This window comes from Elgaria multicarinata, chromosome 1 (assembly GCF_023053635.1).
Source record: "Elgaria multicarinata webbii isolate HBS135686 ecotype San Diego chromosome 1, rElgMul1.1.pri, whole genome shotgun sequence".
Classification (NCBI taxonomy): Eukaryota; Metazoa; Chordata; class Lepidosauria; order Squamata; family Anguidae; genus Elgaria; species Elgaria multicarinata.
In genome coordinates, this window is record NC_086171.1 from 28,994,836 (window position 1) to 29,018,254 (window position 23,419).

General features: G+C 39.4%; 1 protein-coding gene across 3 annotated transcripts in view; it reads right to left on the bottom strand.

Annotated features, from left to right (window-relative positions):
- Positions 1 to 23,419, bottom strand: part of PARD3 (par-3 family cell polarity regulator) — a 680,003-nt gene that overhangs the window by 147,671 nt on the left and 508,913 nt on the right. For all 3 annotated transcript variants that reach the window (XM_063125521.1, XM_063125527.1, XM_063125514.1), the window contains one exon: positions 10,101 to 10,202. In XM_063125521.1, coding sequence (XP_062981591.1) covers positions 10,101 to 10,202 — 102 coding nt within the window. The remainder of the gene's footprint in view (positions 1 to 10,100; positions 10,203 to 23,419) is intronic.

Genomic DNA, 23,419 nt, shown 5'->3' on the forward strand with positions numbered 1-23,419 from the left:
GTATACGTATGTTGACCATGACTGAACTTTGAGCAGAGAAACCCATATGGTATCAACATAAAGATACCATCCAGGTTTTCCCCCCATATTCCTTCTCCTACATTAGGATTTCACTGTGATTTATTCATTAGCTGAATTTGGTGTTTGGCTAATTGCTTGCATTCCTTCATCAAAACATTGGCAGAAGGACCAATGTGGACATGGAAGACCCTCAGCCGTAGGGGTAGTATCTGAAGATGCCCTGGAGGAACCTCTTGGAATAGATGGGGAATGGGAGGACACAAGTGCAGGTTACCAATATGGTTGCAGGCAGTTCCAGTAGGGAAAATACTGTACCTCACACCTACCTCTTCATCCTGGAGGAGCAAGTAATTTATCAAGGTCAGCTTTAGAATGACATATGATATGTCATCCTAAAGTACCGATGTTGTTCCTATATTTAAGTTGTGAACCGTTGAATCCTAGCTGCTGGTGCCTCACTTGTAATGTAAGTGTTTAGCTACTTGGGGTTAAAAAAGAGAGGCTAAATCTTTTACTTGGCAGAAGTTCTTACTTATTTCTCGCATACTTTTATGTATATCACTTAGACCAGAAGTGGGCAAGTCGTGGCCCTCCAATGTTTATGCCTACAGCTGCTGTCAGTCAGCATATCCAATGTCCGGAATGATGAAATTTTTAGGCCAAAGCATCTGGAGAGCCACAAGTTGCCCACACCTGACTTAGACAAATAATTCCAACCAAGGAGCCTTCAATACATGAGTGTTGAAGTGACTGCTTCACTTCAGCTTTCCTCAACATAGTGCCCTCCAGATGGTTTCTACTATAACTCCAAACATTCCTGACCATTGCTGGCTGGGGGTGATGAGAGTTGAAGTCCAAAACATCTGGAGAGCACAGCACTGAGTTGAGGAAGGGTGCTTTACTTTCTGAACTCTGGACGTTTGAGCTTAGGTCAGGCATATGATTTAAATTAAAATGTGGCTAATCATTGTTGGAACATTCTGCCAAAGCCTTCCCATGCGGTGATGATTTCTAAACTTCCTACTGTCAGGAAACCTTTCCCACATAAACCTGTCTGCCAAGAAATGTTGCTTATGATTCTAGGCATATGAAAAGGGGGAAGGGTTCCCACTGGAAATCTAGAACGTTCCAAATTATGCTCTGTGCAGGCTCACAACCCATATGTGTGAGAGACCACAAAGAAGTAAATACTGTTACTGTAATGTCCAAAATATGATGCAAATACACCATCCAGTAGCTATTGACTGCCCCACTGCAGCCTTGAATATTACCTTTGAATAAACGCAGTCTGAAATATCAATGCTGGCTGTCACTTATGATATTCTGTAAGGTTGATTACCACTGGAAGTTTAAAATGCAACAACTGAGAATTACTTTTGAGTACATGGCATACAGCTCTTTGTTTTTCCATGGCCAACAATTGGAAAAGTGTGTGGCAACCATGAGCACAGTGCAAGCAATTGTATGTTGACTAGGATTCAGAAGACTATGCCAATAAAAATTACTACATCAGTTAAAAATATCAAGGGGTGAAATATCAATTTATATTTATAGCCAATAGAGTTCCTACCTCCAAATCTCTTTGTCTAGTCTACAAGAGCTAGGAAAATATTTTGCTCAGGAGAAACAAAATGTACATTTCCCAGTAAAAATATTATGGTCTCCTTGGGAATTCTGGAAATATACCAGGAGAGCATCCTGCTGCTGAAATCTTGACTCCATCTGATATTTTAAGAGCTCCAGATGGCCTTTGCTGGAAGACAACACTCTCACTATTCTTTTATCATGACCTCTTAGGTCACACATTATCTGAAAGGATGGTACAGCGTCCTTTCAAGAGCAAGTTTGTATGCGTTCCATTAAACCTTAGCTCTTATGTGACGAAACATTCACTGCCAAAATGAACATAAGTTATGCCCACTATATATGTAAAATTGGAAGAAAAGTGTTTTGTTGGCTATTCCGTTACTGTCCATTTTAAAGTATTATTATTATTATTATTATTATTATTATTATTATTATTATTATTATTATTATTTCATTACTAAATGAGAGTATCATTTGATGCACATTTGCCATCAGGTGATTTTCTTAGCACATGTGGCACCTGAAACAATATATGTATTACCACCTACCGAGTTAGAAAATAAAAGATTTGGTCCAGGAAAAAAAGAAGAAGAAGAAGCAGATTAGGGTATATGTCTCCCAACTTCAGCGGATGTTTTAAAAACAGTATGTGACTTGTAAGATTCACTGCTTTGAAATAATGAATATTCACATTTTTAATGAATTATTTGTCCTTTGCCATTGTCATAAATAAAGCACTTTGGATTTGCATAGACACAAAAAATATTAAATAAACGAATGCTCTAAATAAAGTAATAAGGTTAATTTCCTTCCTGCTGTCACTAAATTCATGTTAGCAGCCTCTCTTCAGCTTGACATCAATTAATGATTTTAATTCCACACTCTTGTCACTGTGCTCACTACCCTTTCTTCTAATTAAAATGGATGATGCATGATGAAGGGAAAACACAAGACTTCTGTTCTTGTTGTAACATTTCTATTCATTAGTATACTTTTTTAAAAAACACACACACACAGCAAAAGGCTTGTAGCTTTAATGGCACTAGAGGAAGATGAAGAAAGGCTGTATTATCTCTAAGAGGCGTAGGCTTTTACACCCCTGGGGGAAGAGACAATATAAAAAATTATCATTATGGGATGACTTGATCTTCCTGGACAAGATATCAATAGGTTATTTCATTGGTATATTAATTAAATAATCTATTATACGTATGTCTTATATAATTATAACTGTCTTCATGCACATCTATATGCAGAAAAGGTCTTCAAAATATGGTTCTCAACACAACATGCACATATACTCTGCACTGGATCTGCAAATCATACCATGCTTCCCTCCTCCCCATAGTTTATAGATTTTTGCAGCCATCACCTTTACTTGGACATCTCACTGTGCTACCTAAGCATGCATAGGGCTGTCTCTTTCGCGAAGTAATTTGTCAGGAGTGTAACTAGCACCAAAGGCTCTGAAGTTTATAAGTCTTCAAAATCTCGTTCGACATTTCTTCGCATACCAAAGGAGGAACTTTTCTTATATCACTTCGGTTTAGAGGCAGGTGGGTGTCTTAAATATCATTTTACAAATGATTTGAAAAGATCAGCTCATTCTGCTTTGTCATTTATAAGGTCTTCTTAAATATAAAATTGAGTTTTAATGGCAGTTTTACAATGGACGACTCTGCATTTAGAAAGCCAAACTGGAAATTTACTATAGCCATTTGTTTCAATCCCATGAGCTGGCACAGACGTGTGAAAGTTTTCTGCTTCTACTTTCATCACATTTGGGGTGGGAAGCAAGACATACTCCCAAGACCCACAAAACTAGTGCAGGGAGCTCCCCCTTCTGGTCTGGGAGCTGTTAAGGACAGATACCAGTTTCAATTTAGCACTGATGCCCAATGACAGCATTTGCAAAGGGGAGATATAAACAGGATTGTTACATCAGTGTTATCTATTTGACAAACAGGCAAAAGAACAGTGTGGTTTCCAAATAAAAAGTGGCAAAGAAGGTAGGTTGGTGAAAGTAGAGGGAGCAAACAATGTGCTATATGTGGGGCTGTCTTCGAAAGCGGTCTGGAAACTTCAGCTGGTCCAAAACAGAGCAGCAAGATTGATAACGGGGATCACATTACGCCAGTACTTTTCCATCTTCACTGGCTGCCAGTCCAGGTCCAGGCCCAATTCAAAGTATAGTATTAACATTCAAAGCCCTAAACAGCTTGTTGCCAGGTTATCTGAAGGAATGTCTCCTCCCATATGTACTTGCTCTGACCCTATGATTATCTTCCGGGATCCTTCTCTGTGAGTTCCTGCCAAAGGAAGTGGAGGAGGGCCTTTTCTGCTGTGGCACCCAGCTGTGGAATGAGCTCCCAAGACAGGTTTGCCTGGCACCTATGTTATACACTTTCTGACACCAGGTGAAGAGCTTTTTATTTTCCCAGTATTTTAACAATTTTACCGTTCTAGTCTTTTAACTTTTTGTTCTAAATCTGTATTTTAAATCTGTATTTTAAATATCTGCATTGCTGCTCATTCTTATTCTTGTTGTATTTTTTATATTGTGGGTTCATATTGTAATTTAACTTTTATATTTAAGTTGTACTTTATGTTTTTAATAAAAAAAAATCCTTCAAAATCTAGTCAACCCTGCAGGTAATGCAATTCTGGCCTGTGCTTTGGAACTATCTCACGTCAACCCCATTTTTTTGTGTCCTAAGCTATGACAGAATTCCAATAGTTAAAAAGTAGTTAACAAGTGAACATGCATATATACATGAAAAACAACAACTCTAAACTGTTTTTATTATTTAATTAATACACACTGCCAAAAGAACTGACAGTCAAGGATGCCTCTAAGCAGAACAGAGTTTATAAATGTAAGATTATAAATGTAATGTAAGCTTATGTGCCTCTCAAATCTCTTCTTTAGGGCCTTTCCAGAAAATCTGGATTTTTTTAGTGCAATAAATGTGTTGTGGTTGTTCATTTGTTGCAGGTGATCCAGACATTTGCCCTTAAGGGAGCCATTCTGTTTCGGTAACATCACAATTTTCCAGCATTCAAACCACAACATATTGCTATGTGGAGCATGTAGTTCTTTCCCCTGTTAGCAGGGCTAAAGCAGAGCACCATTTTGAATACGATTCATGAGTATTATGCGCACCTATTGAATAGGGCCCATAGCGTCACTGATAACAAGGGAAACAACACATCTCCGCTATGCTGCTGTCGCTTCATAATTCTGACAGTAAACATTCAAAAGTGGTTGCTTATGGGAGCTGAAATTCACAAGTGTGGAAAAACCATGTCTGTTTCACTCTTCAGATTTTGACTTGACACTCCATATAAATTCCTATAAAGATAAAACTGACATGGGACTTGAATGTTCCTGTACTACCACCCCCTCTGCAGCAATAGCTAAAATATTTAAAACCATGCTTTCAACTACTTAGTAAGTCCTTAATTATTATTTTTTAAAAAATTAACTGTGTCTTCTTTTTGCAATTCCTTCTACATCATGTTCTACAATTCTAAGGTGGCCATGTGAAAAGGAGGACGGGACTCCTGTATCTTTAACAGTTGCATAGAAAAGGTAATTTCAGCAGGTGTCATTTGTATGCATGCAACACCTGGTGAAATTCCCTCTTCATCACAACAGTTAAAGCTGCAGGAGCCCTGCCCTGTTTTGTATCTAGTCAGGAGGGCAGGGCTCCTGCAGCTTTAACTGTTGTGATTAAGAATGAACTTCACCAGATGCTGCATGTATACAAATGACACCTGGTGAAATTTCCTCTTCATCACAACTGTTAAAGGTACAGAAGCCATGTCCTCCTTTCCATATGGTCACCCTATACAATTCCCATCAGCCCTAGTCAATATGGGAAGTATAGGCCAAAAGGTATTGGAGGACCCCAATTTACCCATTCCTGTTCTACACAGTGATCTAAAAACCTGTCTTTGTATTAATGTAGATGCACTGGCATTTTATAACAGTGCAATGCAAAAAACTGAATGCAAATTACTCCAATATTAGGAAGATCATCATATTACTGGACTACTTTTATTGACTAGAACCATATTTTCATTTGCTTTACAGAAAACAGTATTCACAAAAAGGCAGTGGCACTGTATAAAGTGGCAGTCTTTATTCAATTCAATTCATTCAATGGAGAATTAAGCTACATTAATTTGCTTGTCTTCTAATCAATATGAACAAAATACTTTCAAGACTTTGAGCAAAATACAATGCAAGCAAAATACTATCAAAATGATAGAGTCAGGGCAGAATAATTTTATATAATTGTGGCCTTGATTGATTTCTTAATGGAGCATCCACTTGTTCTCTGACCCCTGTGGATTTTTGTTGCATTTCTGCTATACACAGTAAATTCATTACACCCAACCTGGCTCCCCCGTGCATTTCATCATTAAAGGTATAGTGATTCAAAGAGCAAGTAAAACTGAGATTAAGTGACCTGAGCCATTAAGAACAAAGGAAAAACAAAAAGAAAAGCTTTTGTAAGAACAAGCTTCTATTTCAATTTGAAACATTTTACTGGATCTCCAATAAGTGACTTTTCAGGGATTGCTCAAAGTTGCAGACACATAAGATTTTTATTATATTGTTTTGCACTCCCCATTTCTCCAAACAATTGTAAGATTTGGGATAGCCATTTATTTTATAGGGTCAGGTCTATTGTTAGAAGACAGTAATGATGACTTATGCTGTTTTTGTATTTCAATCTATGTATTTAGAGATGTATTAGCTGAGCAGGGAGGGAACCAGACCACCATCCAGATAGTGCTAAGTCTTATCTGCTTCTTGACTGCTAGATGCAAAATCTCGAAACATTTTGTCTGGTTACATTCAAAAGCAAAATTGTTTCCTTCAGGTCCACCCAATCAGGTGGACTGTATCTCAATCACAGCACCTAGTTACCACCAAGAAACAATCAATCAAACAGTACAAATATCTAGACAGATGGGCATCTCCTATACCTATTCATATAGGGTGACCATATGAAAAAGGAGGTCGAGGCTCCTGTATCTTTAACAGTTGTGATGAAAGGGGAATTTCAGCAGGTGTCATTTGTATATATGGAGAACCTGGTGAAATTTCCTCTTCATCACAACAGTTAAACCTGCAGGTGCCCTGCCCTCGTTTAAATCTGGTCACTCTAGTATAGTTCCTGCAGCTTTACCTGTTGTGATGATGAGGGAATTTCACTAGGTTCTCCATATATACAAATGATACCTGCTGAAATTCCCTCTTAGTCTAGCTAAGGCCCTAGTCTTAGTATAGGACAGCCAGTACTTTTTTTCCTCAGGGCCAAGCTGCACATGACAGTAAACATGGCCACCAAAAATGGTGGCTATGTGTCTAGCTCCCCCTTCCCTCTTAGGGTGACCATATGAAAAAGAGGACAAGGCTCCTGTAGCTTTAACAGTTGCACAGAAAAGGGAATTTCAGCAGGTGTCATTTGTATGCATGCAACACCTTGTGAAATTCCCTATTCATCACAACAGTTAAAGCTGCAGGAGCTCTGCCCTATTTTGTATCTGGTCAAGAGGGCAGGGCTCCTGCAGTTTCAACTGTTGTGATGATGAGGGAACTTCACCAGATGCTGCATGTATACAAGTGACACCTGGTGAAATTCCCTTTTCATCACAATTGTTAAAGATACAGGAGCCCTGACCTCCTTTCCATATGGTCATTCTAATTCATAGCCTTTGCCTCCAGGAATTTATACAACCCCCTTTTTAAAGCCATCCAAATTGGTGGCAATCACTACATCTTGTGGAAGTGAGTTCCATAATTTAACTGTGTAAAAAGGTACTTCCTTTTATTTGTCCTGGATCTCCCACCAATCAGCTTCATAAGATGACCTCGGGTTCTAGTATTTTGAGAGAGGGAGAAAAATCTCTCCCTATCCACATGCTCCACACCATACATAATATTGTACACCTCTATCATGTCTTCCCTTAACCTAGACATCAAAGCAATTACTCTGAGTGAAATATGCTCAGTGCAGCAGCACTAATCACATGCTAATGTAAAGTTCCCATACAAAGAAACCAGAAAGAAAAACATGACTTAATCTTTAGGGCTGATTTCACACATTGCATTTTAGGTGTGCATCTAGGATTGATAAAATGTACCCTTAAATATGCAAATTATGAATGAAACAAGCATGTGTTTGCAAAATGCATACACTAATTAGGAGAGGCATGATCAGCTGCAGCTCCCTGTTGAGTGTATGCTCAATGGAAATCAGTGAAACATTCATTACAGCTCAGATAAGTACTTAAGAATGGGAGTAAAGTTAAACGGTGGTAATTTTTAACCAGGGATTGGTTACCAAACTCTTTCTCAGGTTACTGATAAACTTTAAACTGACAACATGGATTTATTCTCACTGTTGAGATTATCTTTCAAACTAGTTCAATAATTTATTCTTCCAGAATGAGAAATAAAATGTGAATAAATAGCTGCAAATTGCATTAAAAAGCCATGAAAAACATCTTTCGATGTTTTAGCAGTTTCTGTCCTATATGTGTAACATTTGAAGCTGTACTTGTAATAGAAGAAAGGGACTTTCCCTATTTTTCCTGATAGTCCCCATTTCTCTGGAAAAGCCTGCTTGAAAATCAGCAAATTACTAGGATTATCTCTATGACAGCAGCATATAAGGCACAGGGGCTGCTACTGCGAGCAGTGAATACGCCGACCTCATGCATAGCAGCAGTGCTTTAGACATGCTCACCCAGGCCTCTTTAAATCCTAGCCTAGGAAACAACTTTATCCTGGAACTGAAATAATGTTTAAAACTGCTCGCCGACATCCAACATACAGTCCTGAGAATTTTCTGATCGAAACCAACAATGTAATGAGTAGACATGTATAGTCCTGCTTCTAAAATAAACTAAGTGCATATTTGTATTCTAAGATAATTTAATGGCCCAAATAAAAAAAAGGGGGGATCCAATAGCAGTTCAGCATGCAATTAAACTTACAAATCTAAACTGGTATAGCCTCATTAACGTCAGTTGTGCAGCACATTACAATTAGTCAGTGACTATTTTTTATTAATATTTTTAGAATTATAAATAGCCATCATTGTTAGTATTTAGCTTCGCTCTAATACTGTAAAATGTTGTGGGTATAATGGCAGCATTTTACAACCAACAGTTACATCATGAAGCTAATCAGGTTAATTGGCTTCAATATAATTTGGTAGTGCACTGGAAGTGACAGATGGGGGTGCAGTCCTGTGTTCAGGCATGTGCATTTGTAAGAATTAAGTTAATTCAGGTCGTGATTGTAACCATGAGTCCTCATCTAGACATCTGTCATGCACACGAGAGCATCAATCTATATATACAAAGCTCCTATCTTCTATGAGCCTCTGCCTCCACTACAGTGTAGAAGACTATTCCGTGCCCAAAGCTACAGTTTGTGCCAGAAGTACACCAAGAATTGGGTGCAGATCCTTGAGCCCGGGGGTCAAATCCAGCCTTCAAGCGTTCTCCAGATGACCACAACATCTTTTCCTGTCTCGCTTTCTCTTCAACCACCAATCGCCTGTGATTTCCCAGCATTCATGCAATATTTTCCGTATTCTAAAAAGTTGTAACTGCTCTCCTAAAACTTAGTTACTGGCAAATAAGGGCTTTAGGGTAAAATATTCTGGCATTTTTGCTCTTGGCCCCAACCCACCACTAGAATGTGGCCCCTGAAAAGTTCTCTGAAATGAAATTCAAACCTTGGGATGGAAGCGTTCCGTACCTCGATGGCAGAGAATAGGGAAGCATGTGTCAGGAGGAAGTTCTCTGGACACACTGGACTGCTCACAGAGCATGACACTGAACTACTGGTGTTTTTGAAACGTCATTTTCATGTTCATTATGTGAAGATGGACAAAAGTAAATAGACCAAAGCATAAAAGTATACAATTTGGGATAAACACTCCAGCAAAAAGTAGTCACTAGTTATTTTGTAGCCAACAGCTTTATCTACACAATACTACATGACAACAGGAAAAGGTTATCTCCAGTGACATTTATTTCCAGTGATCAAGTTTTAAATTCAAGTTATGACACAGTATAAAATCAACAAAAGTAGATATTTCAGGAAAAGATACAAAATTCATTCCAATTTCATATAAATATTAATATTTTTTGGAAGTGTCTAGACAATCAGTCCTAGCACAGGTGTACTTATTACTCCACTTGCCCCCGTAAAGGAGGGAGAGGAAAAAAGATTGAAACAGATGCCTGGTTGCCATAACAGCCTCTGAATATAGACAAATTATCTTTGCTGCTGTCCAATATAAATTCTGCTTCCTCCCATTAGTTACATGAGCTCTACAAGCACATTCGTATCTGAATCATTTGACCAAAAATGAACTCCAGCAGAATGTAAATTCTTTAGCTAAAAAGACCAAGTATAAAAATATGCTCTACCAAGGTTTAAGCAAAAGACTCAAGTCTACCTCTCCTGCTCTTGCTTCATTCGTATTCTCTCCTCTTCTGATGTAACAGCTTCCTGCACTTTTATTTTCTCCATCTTGTCATCTTTCCGATGTTTGCCAAACCTGTTAATAACAAAACAAAAATTCTAACTTGTCAAAATGAACAATAATTGTGTGTGTTTCCACTCTCTGGGTAGGAAACTGTGTGCTCATCATAGAATGGCACTTGCACAAAGGGGGCAGGGTGGAATGCCAAGACAATTATTAAATAAGTATCAGTTGAAATAGTTCAGCTTTGAAAACGCACATGTTTTTAGTAACACTCCTGGTGAGATTTTTATTTTAGATGAATGCCCAGCTATTTGTTTGCAGTTCTTGCTTAATTACTCATTAACGCAACATGCACATATAGTTAAGCAGCATACCTAGAGATCAAGTCTCTCACTTAGCAAATATGAAGGATACACCACCAATATACATGCATAAAATGCTAGATAATTATTCTATCCATTCCCAGCAACTTTGGGTATACCACATTTTTGTTTCACCAGAGAAATGTCTGAAAGTACACAATGCTGCTTTGTTTCTGAAGCTCACCAGGCCTTACTCTGTAAACTGCTGAGATGAGAGATCACCAAGAGTGAGGAATAAGACTAATAAATAGCCAAGTAAATATAATGGTTTGCATCCAACATCGGCTTGCATTCAACATCGTTGGTCTATGATCTGAAGGACAGATGAATGAGTCCTTCCGTTCAATCCTAGGTCTGATCAAATCCCCACAGGGAATGGTACTGACTCCTTATTTTCTTAATTCCATTCTCCCACACAATGTCTATTCAGTGGATAAAGGAACAGAATCCTTTCTGGACCAGACCAAAAGGTCTATCAAGTCCAGCAGACTGTTTCTCACAGTGATTAACCAGGGTTTTTTGCAAGAAGTTTACAAGCAAGCCATGAAGTTGCTTTTCCACAAAACCTGGACAAAGTAATGGACAAAAGCCCAAGCTTTCAGTACATGTAAAAGCACATGCTCATATTCTTACCTCCTTCCCTTTGTTTTTCCAATCGTCTATTTTATACTAAAATTTCCCTGAGAGCAGGGACCTGCCTATGTTGCAAACACAATTGTGTACGGTTCCATTGCACACTCATGGCCCAGTGAAGTAATTAATTAAACTATGGAATGGTAGCTTCTGTACATTAAAACAAAACTACCCCCTTCAAGAAAGGAAGGAAGGAAGGAAGGAAGGAGAGAAGGAAGGAAAGAAATAAGAAAAGCACATTTAAAGCACAATAAATAACACATACAAAACAAACTTTCCCCATGTTGCACATGGGGTTTTGTTTTAATCTGTTAATTCATGGAAACAGATAAAAACAAATTAACACTCACAGCAGTATTCACTCTGAAGGCTCACATCATGAGGCAACAATAAAAAGCTGACAGCGAAAAACGAGGAACTGCATCTTGTGCAACTGTCCTGGCAAAATTGCCAAAAGCAAAACTGATAAATACATTAAGCTATCATCATTTGTGTGTGAGAGAAATATTGAAACGACAGAGCATTAATCTCTCTCTCTCTCTAAGATCATATACACTCATCTCTAGATCAGCACCCCATTTTCTACATTGACCAACCAGATGCCTATGAGAATTCCAAAAGATAGACATGATAGCAACAGCAATTTCCTGGTCATGTGTCCCAATCAGGGGTGGCCTAGCCATATGGGTGAACTAGGTGGTCACCTAGAGTGCCAAGTTAAGTGGGGAGCCATTTTTTTTAAATGAAAATGAACATTTCCTATCTCTATTTTATCTGATGTCAGAAACATTAGTTTGACAGACGGAGTGATGGATGGTATAACTGAATAATTATCACTGAGTTTAAATAAATATGCTTTAAAAAACGTTAAATGGAACATAAGGGGAAATCGTTCCCAGTTTACCAAAAACCTCAGCCTAGATCTGTCTTTGGGGTTTGGGGCACCAATTGCATGATTTGCCTAGGGGCTCAGTTGTTGGCAGCTAGTCTAGGGCACTTCCTAGTCTCAGTAACTGACCTTCAGAGATATGTTGCTTCTGATCCTGAAGTTAATCTACAACCATCATGACTAGTAACCACTGATAGGCTTTTGTGAGTGGAGAAGGAAGCATGGAATAAAGACACAGATGCCAGAGATTGAGATAAACTGGGGCCTCTTTATTTAAATAAGGGAACTTTATCCCTCCCTGGATCTGCATGTGAAAGCACCCCCTCTCTTATGTGACACTTTGAAAGTGTGGGGAGATTGACCTGCGTCACCCCTGCCCAGTGCTGCACAGCTCCAAATAGGTGAGGCAGGAAGGTCCCCAAAGGCAAAACATATCCTGACATGAGAACTGCACAGCCCCCGAGGAGCAGGTCCTCCGGATATGCCAATCACCAAAAGGTGCCAGAGTGCTCACCGTCCCTATTCTAATATCATGTAAATTCCCACACACCCGTCAATCCAATCTAATCCACCTATTTACTCACCTTCCACTCATCGTAATTCTAGTATGGAGTATGCAAAAAAACTGTACACAACTGCAGATTCGTGGCAGGTAAAATTCCTACTCAGCCCCCCCCCCCTCCTCCCAAAGGGAGCAACTGGCTAATCTCATAGTAATTAAAGGGAGGGAGGGTGGGGGCTGGAAAGCAAAAGAGGCCGAGTTTCGGTGGGGCTGGCCTTTGTAGGCTCTGCCCTACTCATTCCTCATGCTGCCCATGTGCACCTTGCACGTGCAGGATCTTTCTTTCGGTCCTTCCCACCCGCAAAAGCAGCCCCGCCCAAGCTGTCTCGGCTGGGTGGGAAGTGGGCTTCCTCCATGAATATGTCCAATCCCCATTTAAAGCTGTCCCAGTTGGGGGACATCACTACATCTTGAGAATGTGACTATCATAGTTCAACTATGTCTGTCCTGAATCTCCCACCATTCAGCTTCACAAGATGACCCTGGGCTCTAATATTGGGAGAGAGGAATATAAACGTCTGCTTTTCCCACACCGTGAATAATTTTATACACTGTAGGTGTACTTTTATACACTATTCAAGAACACACATTCAGTTTATTTCAGCGACTCATCTTTGGCTGCTCCATCAGCAACATGATAATATTTTTAAATCAGTCATTTTAATAATTCTGGAAGCAATTGTTCAAGAAAGGGTTACAGAGCAAGCGTCAGGATACTTATTTATATTTCTGCATATGGGCATTTAATTGGTTGGTTCAGATGTAACAATCTCAGCTTAATAAAGCCTGGCACTGTGCCTGTATACCCCCCCTCACTCTCCCCCTTCTTCCCCTTGACAGATTGCTTTAGTGTTTTGTTTAAACCACAGTTTCCTGATAGATCCAAACTAGGAAACTGTGGTTTAACCTTGGACTAAGATCTATGATATGACAGCAGATATTTATTTATTTAAAAGCTGCTTCAGCCTTTACAATTTCTAACTGACTGAAAGAATAGTAAACATTTGGCCATTCAAACAAAAAGCACATAAAGAAACCAGGTAGGACCTTGGAAGGGAAATCCTGTATGCTGTGCCACCATATGATTCTATGAACGTCCACAGCTTTACACAGTAGAACGATGAAGCTCAGAGCAAATATATATCCATGTGCATTGGTTTCCTTCATTCCTTCTGGAATTGATCTCCACAAAGTAACCCAGAACAATTTTGAGTCTTGACAGCTTTTTAGCACATAAGGTGATGTATAAATGTTAATAATAAATAATATGAGGCAAATGGAGGAATAATGTAACTAGAAACATGCAAGTAATATACATTATAACCAAAGTTAAAACTCCAATTTTATTCTGAGTCAACTGCTTTATGCAGGGGTAGGCAACTGAGTGCCCTCCAGATGTTTTGGACTACAACTCCCACAATCCCTAACCACAGGCCATGCTTGGGGTTATAAGAATTATTGTACCAAACAAAACTCTGGAGGGTGCCTGGTTGACGACCCTGACTTTTTGTCTCAAATTTGCTGCTATAATCATCTAGATGATAATCTTTAAAACAAAACAAAAAATCTACCTGTTTGTCAAATATCTGCTCTGCGTCAGGAAAGAAAAATCCAATTCACAGTAAGAAAAATATATCCAAGAGCTTATTATCCTTGCCAGATACTTCAACATGTCATTTTTTGCTCCACTTAATAATTTTTTCAGTGCTTCTGAATATCAAACCATTAAATATCAATAAACAAAATGCCACACTCGGATTTTCTTCCTGTCCTTTCCTTGATGCAGGCTTTGCATTTTTGCATAGTACAAAAGAAAACACATTTTACAATTACTGTATAACTGGAATAAAAGCAATTTTTGAGAATTATTTTTATGACAGATTGAAATAACGTTTGCAAATTAAAAATATCCTGCCTGTCCCAAAGTGTGAGACAACGATGAGGAAGAGTGCCTGAAATCTTGTTCATTAATTGCCAAGATACTCCAGGACTGTTAATTTAACTTCCTTGTTCTTTTTCAAAGAAAAGAAGAGCGGTCAGACAATGTTTCAAGATACCTGTGAATTCTCCTGCACCAGATGCTGTTTTAATCCTTAGCTCAGTGACATGAATTCAGGCGTTTTGAACCAGAACAGCCAACTGCATAAACAGAGGCCTTAGCTAGACCTAAGGTTTATCCCAGGATCGTCCCGGGGACGTCCCTGCCTGCTCCCGGGATCCCGTGTGTATCATTTACATGAACGGGATGACCCCAGAACGATCCTGGATAAACCTTAGGTCTAGCTAAGGCCAGAGATTTACATATAATATTACACTAGCGGGGAAAATTCAAGAGTCAGCATTGTTCCACTAGTTGGTTTCATAACCACTAGTAGAACCACTAATACAACTACCAGAAACATCACCTGACCTAATGAAGTCAAAGTGACTTGTGGAACAGCTTGGGCCCATAGAATCCAAGTGCTGGATTTGAGACTTCTGCAAAGATGGGGTTTCAGCAAGCGGCAGAAACTTTAAGAACATAAGAAGGGCCATGCTGGATCAGACCAAAGGTCCATCTAGTCCAGCACCCAGTTCACACAGTGGCCAACCAGCCATTGGCCAGGGATGAACAAGCAGGATGTGGTGCAACAGCACCCTCCCACCCATGTTCTCCAGCAACTGGTGCACACAGGCTTAGAGCCTCAAATACTGGATGAATGCAGTGATGTAGTGGTAAATTCTGAAGTGTAGGGGTAATGTCTCAGGTTTCTATAACCAGGACGAGGAGAGATTACAATCACTCCAGAGACCAACGAAATATGTATTTATCAGAATTTACTTTAAGAAGATTTAAGAAATACTAACAAAACAATTAACATTACTATGAATCAACTGTATTCAACTCTTTCCTTCAACCCACAGATCTCTTTCAGGTGCCAGTGTCAGGTTTACTGGACCAGAAACAGATGTATATTCCTATTCGCTTGTCTCTCTTGTGTAGGTGCACTCTTCAGTAAACTGCAGCCTGTCGCCGCCTTCTTCCGACGTTGTTAATTTCTCCTTCTTTTCTTCCAGCTCTCCCTTCTCCTCTCTCACAACACAACTGCCCTTTTTCAACAGACGTTTTTGCTCTTCCCTCACTCCATTTTTTGACCCTCCCACTTAATTCAGCCAACATTCCAAGGCCCTCAGAGACAGCCATAACATAGGCACCTCCATAGCCATACCTCCAAGGAAAGTCCAAAATTGTAGGCAGCTGTGTTGATTGATATCCACATGCCAGTTCTATCAGTTTCCATTTCTACCAGAAGCATGTATTTTGAAAGGGGAATGGGGCTTAATTGCCTCCTTCAAGATGAAGCCACCCCAAAATACTTTGCATTACAACAAAGAACATTTTATCATTGTGGAAAAATTCACACACAAACACACCCACACCCTGAGCTAAGCTCACTGAGAACATGGAATTTTCAGAGGGGGGTGGCAGATGACATCAGCATTCCTGCTAATAAAATAGTGCCGGCACAGAGTCCCTGTGAGCCCTGGTTCCATTACACCCCTATCAGAATGACAGCACAGGACACAACCCTCAATATACTTTGGTAAATTTTAGGTTGGTTCCTACAGCCCATCATAGCAGTTTCGGTAAAAGACAAGTAAGGCCGATGGTTAGATTTCAATATAAAACAAAGAGGGCCAAACTACAATAACTTTCATACTTTTGCTTCAAATTTAGGGGGGGAACCCCCCTGTTGTGTTTACATGTTAACCATCTAGTTTTAAGCTGATACATGTGTTTGCAATGGCAACACCACTTTTTTTTTTGGGGGGGGGGAGGGAAACTGATACAATAAAAATAATGTCCGTGTAATCTGCTAAATGGATTTCATTCTGAGATGCTACTGATGAGATCACTGCTCCTGACAAATCATTCACAGATTTCATTAAAATAAAGAGCAATGGGAGAAGCATGCAGTGGATGATTAATGAAAATATACACAAAAAATTGATTGAGACAGTTCAGTAGCATATATTATTTTCCCCTGACATTAAATTTTTTTTAAAAAAGCATCTGGAACTCCTATCAATGGTTCCTTTCTCCAAGGCATGCTGTTTTCCCTGTAATAAGCAATGCTGCTACATTTTAAAAACTGAACTTGAGCATTCAGTCTGCCATTGAAGCACTTTAACTCTCAGCGTAACATTTTCCATTCTGTAATCAAAACAGATGGCATTTTATGTTATACATATTTAACATTTTTTTAACTATAAGTAAAATAATGGGCTCACGTAATCCCAGAATAAGGTATAACAGCATTTAGTGCAGGGGAGGGGGGGGAGAGAAATGAATAGCCTTAAACCTGAACTACAATTAAAATGTCCTGAAACATTAAATCATGTAAAAACTTAAATGCTTCTGGTGTTTGTTTCTAATTTTGCTGACAGCTTTCTACATTGCTCTTCCATGTTGTGATGCTTTACTGTTTTTAATGTTTCATTGTAATTTTTAATATTTTGTAAAATTGCTCTGGGAACAAGGGTGAGAAATCATATCAAAATCAACCAATCAATACACATTTTATGCTGAAAAAATCCATACACTTTTAACTTGATATGGCTAACTGTGGGACCAAAAGAAAAGAGCTTCATTACTTTTAATACAAGGCTATCTTCAGATGACTTGGAACAAGTTTTGTATCATATGAAAATAATAAAAAAGGACAACCCAGGAAGAGAACCCATGGTTTATTGTTTGGTTGTGAACTCTAGGTTGTGTGTGATTAACAACCAATAGTTAAACCAAAGTGCAGGGTTTGTATATAATGATAACCCACAATTCAACGACAACCCATACTTTGAGTTGTTGTTTGAACCAGGTCATTGTTAGCAGGAGATCCCAGAACTGCCTTTTCACCTTAGAAATCTTAAATCTATCCAAGAAATGAAATGGCACCCCGACGTTTCCATGTTTGAATAAGCTCTGTGCAGATGTTATGTTAACCAGGGATAATCTAGGGATGGCGTTGAGGAACAGGATCATGCCAGTAGCCGAGTTCCAAATCTCGATGAGTTGACTATGGCCTTAGCTAGACCTAAGGTTTATCCCAGGATCGTCCCTGTTCATGTAAATGACACTCAGGGGATCCCGGGAGCAGTCAGGGATGACCCCGGGATGATCTCAGGATAAACCTTAGGTCTAGCTAAAGACCTATGTCTCCTGCACAGGGCTTATTTGCTATATTCTAAACACCACAGTTCAAAATATTTCCTTGTTTATACGACAGCTTAATGAAAGTCCTGTCCTTCATTCTCTTGTCCTTGATGTCTCCTACACAGCTATATCTCAATTTCTTTTCCTACCCCCTCCCCTTTCGCAAGCACGTTTCCTACTGACTACTTTCTACAAATGTGTCTCCCCAAGCAACTCCCCACTTAGGTGCTCGTCTCAGGTTGGCAACTGGTTACTATGGTAACGCGCTGGGGTTCAAGACCCAGAAATCCGCAATGTACATATCCTTTTTCTTTTTAAAAAAGGGACATTTGGAGAATACAGTTTACCTTCACTTGTAAATGCAGGCACAGGTGTCTGCCTGCCTTACAAAAAGAGAAACTATTTATCCTAAGAACTAAGTGAGAAGAAAAGATCATTCTGCAACTGAAAAGGAAAATAGCAGCAAGGAGAACAGACCAAATAATTAGATAAAAGTCGTATGGAAGACATTTGGCTATATGCTCTTAGTCCATTCTGTCAGTTGTAATATACTGTCAGAAGCATCCTTAAGTGATGATACCTAAAAGGTGTCACTCAGCATAGGAGACTGTGGGGATTTAGGTATAGTCCTCTTCCTTGCTAGCGTGCCTGCATTCTATGCCTTAAACAGTGATGCCGCTGAATGAAATTTCCCATAAATTACATGAAAGGACTAGACTATAATGTGTTAAATAGTGGGTTGCTGCTTCAATGACTGAATCAAGGAGGCAGAATTATGAGGAGAAAAGCTTCTATTGAGACATGAGAGTCTTGGTAATCAGCAGTGATGAGAGCAACCACAGAAAAGGAACATTGAGGTTTAAATGGAGATGTCGTAAAATCTACTGCATTTTGAAGATTGATTAGAAACAGCAAAACAAGAACTACTAATTTTGGTATAGGTGGACATTCAATGAGCCTGGTAGTATCAGGTTTGGTAGCTTGGTTTGAACTATGCACAGAACCCAGCTACAGGGTATGAGGATTTTTTTTTTCCTTTAAAAATAACAGCCGCAAGATCTGAATCTGCTTTTAATGGGTAATGCACTCTTAATGGACATCATATCCTTACATTGCTATCACTTAATGCACTTCTCTTTCCAGTCAGTATTATCCAATCAAGGCTGCAGTGCACTGTTAGCTAACTAAATACTTATTATTATTATTAGTATTATTATTTATTTATATAGCACCATCAATGTACATGGTGCTGTACAGATTACACAGTAAATAGCAAGACCCTGCTGCATAGGCTTACAATCTAATAAAGTTGTAGTAAACAATAAGGAGGGAAAGAGAATGCAAACAGGCACAGGGAAGTGTAAACAGGCACCGGGTAGGGTGAAGCTGCCGGTATAAGGTCAGAACAAACTTAATATTTAAAAGCTACAGGGAAAAGAAAAGTTTTTAGCTGAGTTTTAAAAGCTGTGATTGAGTTTGTAGTTCTCAAGTGTTCTGGAAGAGCTTTCCAGGCGTAAGGGGCAGCAGAAGAAAAAGGACGAAGCCGAGTAAGGGAAGTAGAGGCCCTTGGGCAGGCGAGAAGCATGGCATCAGAGGAGCGGAGAGCACGAGCGGGGCAATAGTGTGAGATGAGAGAGGAGAGATAGGCAGGAGCTAGACCGTGAAAAGCTTTGAAGGTCAACAGGAGAAGTTTATATTGGATTCTGGAGTGAATTGGAAGCCAATGAAGAGATTTCAGAAGTGGAGTGACATGGTCAGAGCGGCGGGCCAAGAAGATCATCTTGGCGGCAGAGTGGTGGACAGAGACCAGCGGACTGATGTGAGACGAAGGAAGGCCAGAGAGAAGAAGGTTGCAGTAGTCCAACCGTGAGATAACCAGAGCGTGAACAAGAGTCTTGGCAGAAGAGACAGACAAAAATGGTCGAATCCTGGCAATATTATACAGGAAGAAACGACAGGATTTAGCTACTGCCTCAATATGAGGAATAAAGGAGAGCGAGGAATCAAATACTTAGGAGCTATATAGAGCTCCAAGCAGCAGGATGTTAAGATGCCTATTAAACAGCTGTAAATAAAAGAAAGAAAACAGACTTAACTTCCAATTCAAATTTAGCCAGAAAAATCAGGCATTTTCATGTAGAAGATGCCCAGGGATATCTAAGTCCACTTCATTGCATGTATTAATAACAGGGTGCATGAATGCCATGTATATGCCATATCAATAATTCTTAGAGATTTTTAGGAAGGGGCAGGTAGAGTGGGCAATATCAATATTAAATGTTCTTGAGTCTAAAAACTATTTGATAGAAATGGGGACGACATTTGGACATTCACTGCAGACATTCTGCTACTTTTAGCATGATCTTTAATGTCACTGTCAAACTTAAGCTATATGAAGATCATGTGACAACCTTTTAAGCGAAGGTCTGTCATGTAAAAACCATGCATAAAGTTGGTTAATTTGCTCTCATTCTATTGCCATCTGACTATACAGCCTGTGAAATTAGATAGACTTGGATGGTAACAAGTCTGAATCAAATTAGAGACTAATAAAATTGCATTACAGCCCTTTTAAAATCAGCAGTGTCCACTTATGAGCATTCAGGAGAAAGCATTCAGGCAGTAGCTGCTCTACCAACATATCCTCTTGACTACTATGCTTCTAATTCCATGCTCTGTGCATTTTAATGCATTATTGTTTCAAAATACAATACTACAAATTGCAAATTACATCTGGCTCAAGGGCTGATTATGAGAAATACTAGCACTACTGCCTCTGCCTGAATAACTCTGATAATAATAATAATGAGAGATTGATTGAGCTGCAAGCAGCCTCATGATGAGAAGGGTCCATTTGAACATTGCCATTAGCTTCTTTTGTTAAACACAACACTTTGACATGTCAGAGCCAACAAATCTTACTACATTTGGTTACCATGGTTTTCTTACAATTTAAACTATGGGTAGTTTCCCAGAAGGGGACCCCCTCTACAATAATAAAAGAGGGTGTGTGTCTTTCTGTCTGTCACCACCGAACCTTGGCATGCATACTAAAGGGATCCTAGGTGAGAGCACCTCAGGGTTACTATGTTTTTAAAACACATTTATTATTTTAAATTAATTTAAATGTATCTCTCTGTTTGAAGCCTGTAGTACCATCTTTGGTCACTAGATGACAGACTTCTCTAATCAGCACATAGCTTTGCAGATGAAAGTGTTTGAAGCCAGTAGAGAGTAGGCTGAGAGACAGTTATACACTTAGCCCCTCCCTCCTTCTGTGGAACAGACCACCCACTGAGGGGAATAGAGTAGGATCCCCCCCCCTTGTATCTTTCCTGGATAAGGTACTTGAGCATACAGTTGCTGCCCAGATGCACTTGGATGAAACCAATTATCTGGATCCATTTCAGTCAATGTGGATGCTGGATTTTTACACAGAAACAACGTTGCTCTCCTTCTATGTTGGGAGACAGAGTGATGTGGATCTTTCGATTTGCCCTTTTTGAAGCTAAGGATAACTCTTGTACTCCTTGTTTTCTGGTACTTCACCCATTCTCTAGGATTTCTCAAAGAGAACAGAGGTTCCAAGAGTCCTGGGGCCTTGACCTCATTTAAGGGGCTTAGATATTTTCCTACTCCTTCAACCTGTTTATTGACATATGCCAGATGGGACGCAAATCCTCTTTTGGGAGAAAACTGAGCCAAAATATGAGTTGAGCAGTCCCACCTCTCCTTTGTCACCTGTCGGCCTTTTGCCATTTTCGCTGAGCAGCTGGTCACCTTAGTTTTATCTTCCTTTTACTTTGAACACATGTGAAGATGCCTCAGAAGGCTACCATAGTCACTTCTAAGCAACTCTCTCTCTCAACCTCAGTCCCCCTGATCTGAAATATGGGGGAAATAATATTGACTTATTTTACAGGGCTTTTGTAAGGATTACTGATCACTTAGGGATCACTTCAGATTTGCTAAAGTGCTGCAGATGTGCTTACTACCAACAACAACAAGAACACATCATCATCATCTTCATCATCATCATCATCATCATTTCTTCCCAGAGCCAATGAAAGAAAGAAAAGAGTAAACACTTATTAACTCAACATTGGAATCTAAAAGAGTAGGGAGAGTGAAATAGTGCCCTGACAATGGTACCAAAGTGATGGCTGCAGTTGGTTATTTGCAGAATTAATCAGAAAATACCTGACATTCATTTTGGAACAGACAACAAATTGATAGAACTTGTTGGAGTGTTAAAATGTGATTGCAATAGTTGCATGCTGGTGTTCCTTCGCCCTTCCAACGATACTGGTAGGTGTCATATTCATGCCCAATGCCATGGAATCTCCTCTCTACAGGTACTCTGGATAGAGCTTTTGCCATATTTAAAAAACTAGCTTTATTTAGAACAGCTTGGCATGCTGTTGCTCTCACCAAGGGGTCTGCCAACACCACACTAGCTTAGATCTAAGTGCAGTAAAACAGAAGCAGGAGACAGAAGGAGGCCATCCTGTGCTTAATAGCCATGGACAAGGCAAACTCTGCAGTTGCAGCAGCAAGGTCATCCCCTCCAGTGGCTTGAAACCAGAACCATTGAGTCTAAAGTTGCTATGAGGAAAAGGCATCTACTTGGATTCAAAAGCCGGCATGGAAACATTCTGAACTAAACCGTGTTGAAAGCAGCGCCTGTAGACAGCTCCAAAGACTTGAAGGGTATGGTTGAGTTGTTGAAAAGCTACCACCCCAACACTGGGGCTGGGGAGAGAAGATGGGAGACCCTCCGTGGCTAAAACAACGGAAAACTAACCTGAAGTAAGCATTACTCAGATTTTCTCAGTTGATGGGAGTTTGGGTTAAAAAAATAAGTTTAAAAAATGCTCACCCTCCTTTTGGCTTAGCCCTAAGAGTTTGGTTTGTAGAGAATGCACAAGTCTGTGTCTCGTTCTCTGGGAAGCAAGGACACAAAGTAGTTGTGTAATGAGGGGGTGCAGATCCAACTCTCTAGCAATTTTATTTAAGTAAAAATGTTTGCTGCACTTCATCCACAAGGTTCAGAATATATATCCACTAAAATCTTGACATCGAAAACAGTTATAAAGGAAATATTAGGTATGACCCATGCTGGATGGAGCATGCATAGGATTGTGCTGTAAGTTGATTTTTCCACATACAGTAGTATTGATGTAGAGACATTTTCATTTTCATTTTTTTTTACAAATGATACAGCATGCCATTATAAATCACCCTGTCCAGGAGAACCTTCTAAAATTGACTCAGGACAATTTGCAATTTGGATCTATATCAGCATGTTCACAGGAATTGCCAACTTTACAGGGAAAAATCTAATCATGGTAACTTAATGGCTTGAGTCCAGATTTAATCGTACTTAGAGCAGAGCCAGTGGAATCAATGGGACTGAAGTTAGTCACCCTCAATGTAAGTTCTATTGATTTCAATGAGTATATTCAAAATATGAGGAAGTCTAGATCCTCCAACCCTACTTGAATAATGTTAATTGATAATGGAGCCTATATTTTACAATGACTCCATAATGGCCTACAGTAAAGATTTGCATAAGCACACAAAAGGTTAACCAAACTCCTGACAGATCACCTGGAACCTCCCAAATATTAAAAGTTCCCTGCAGACCTC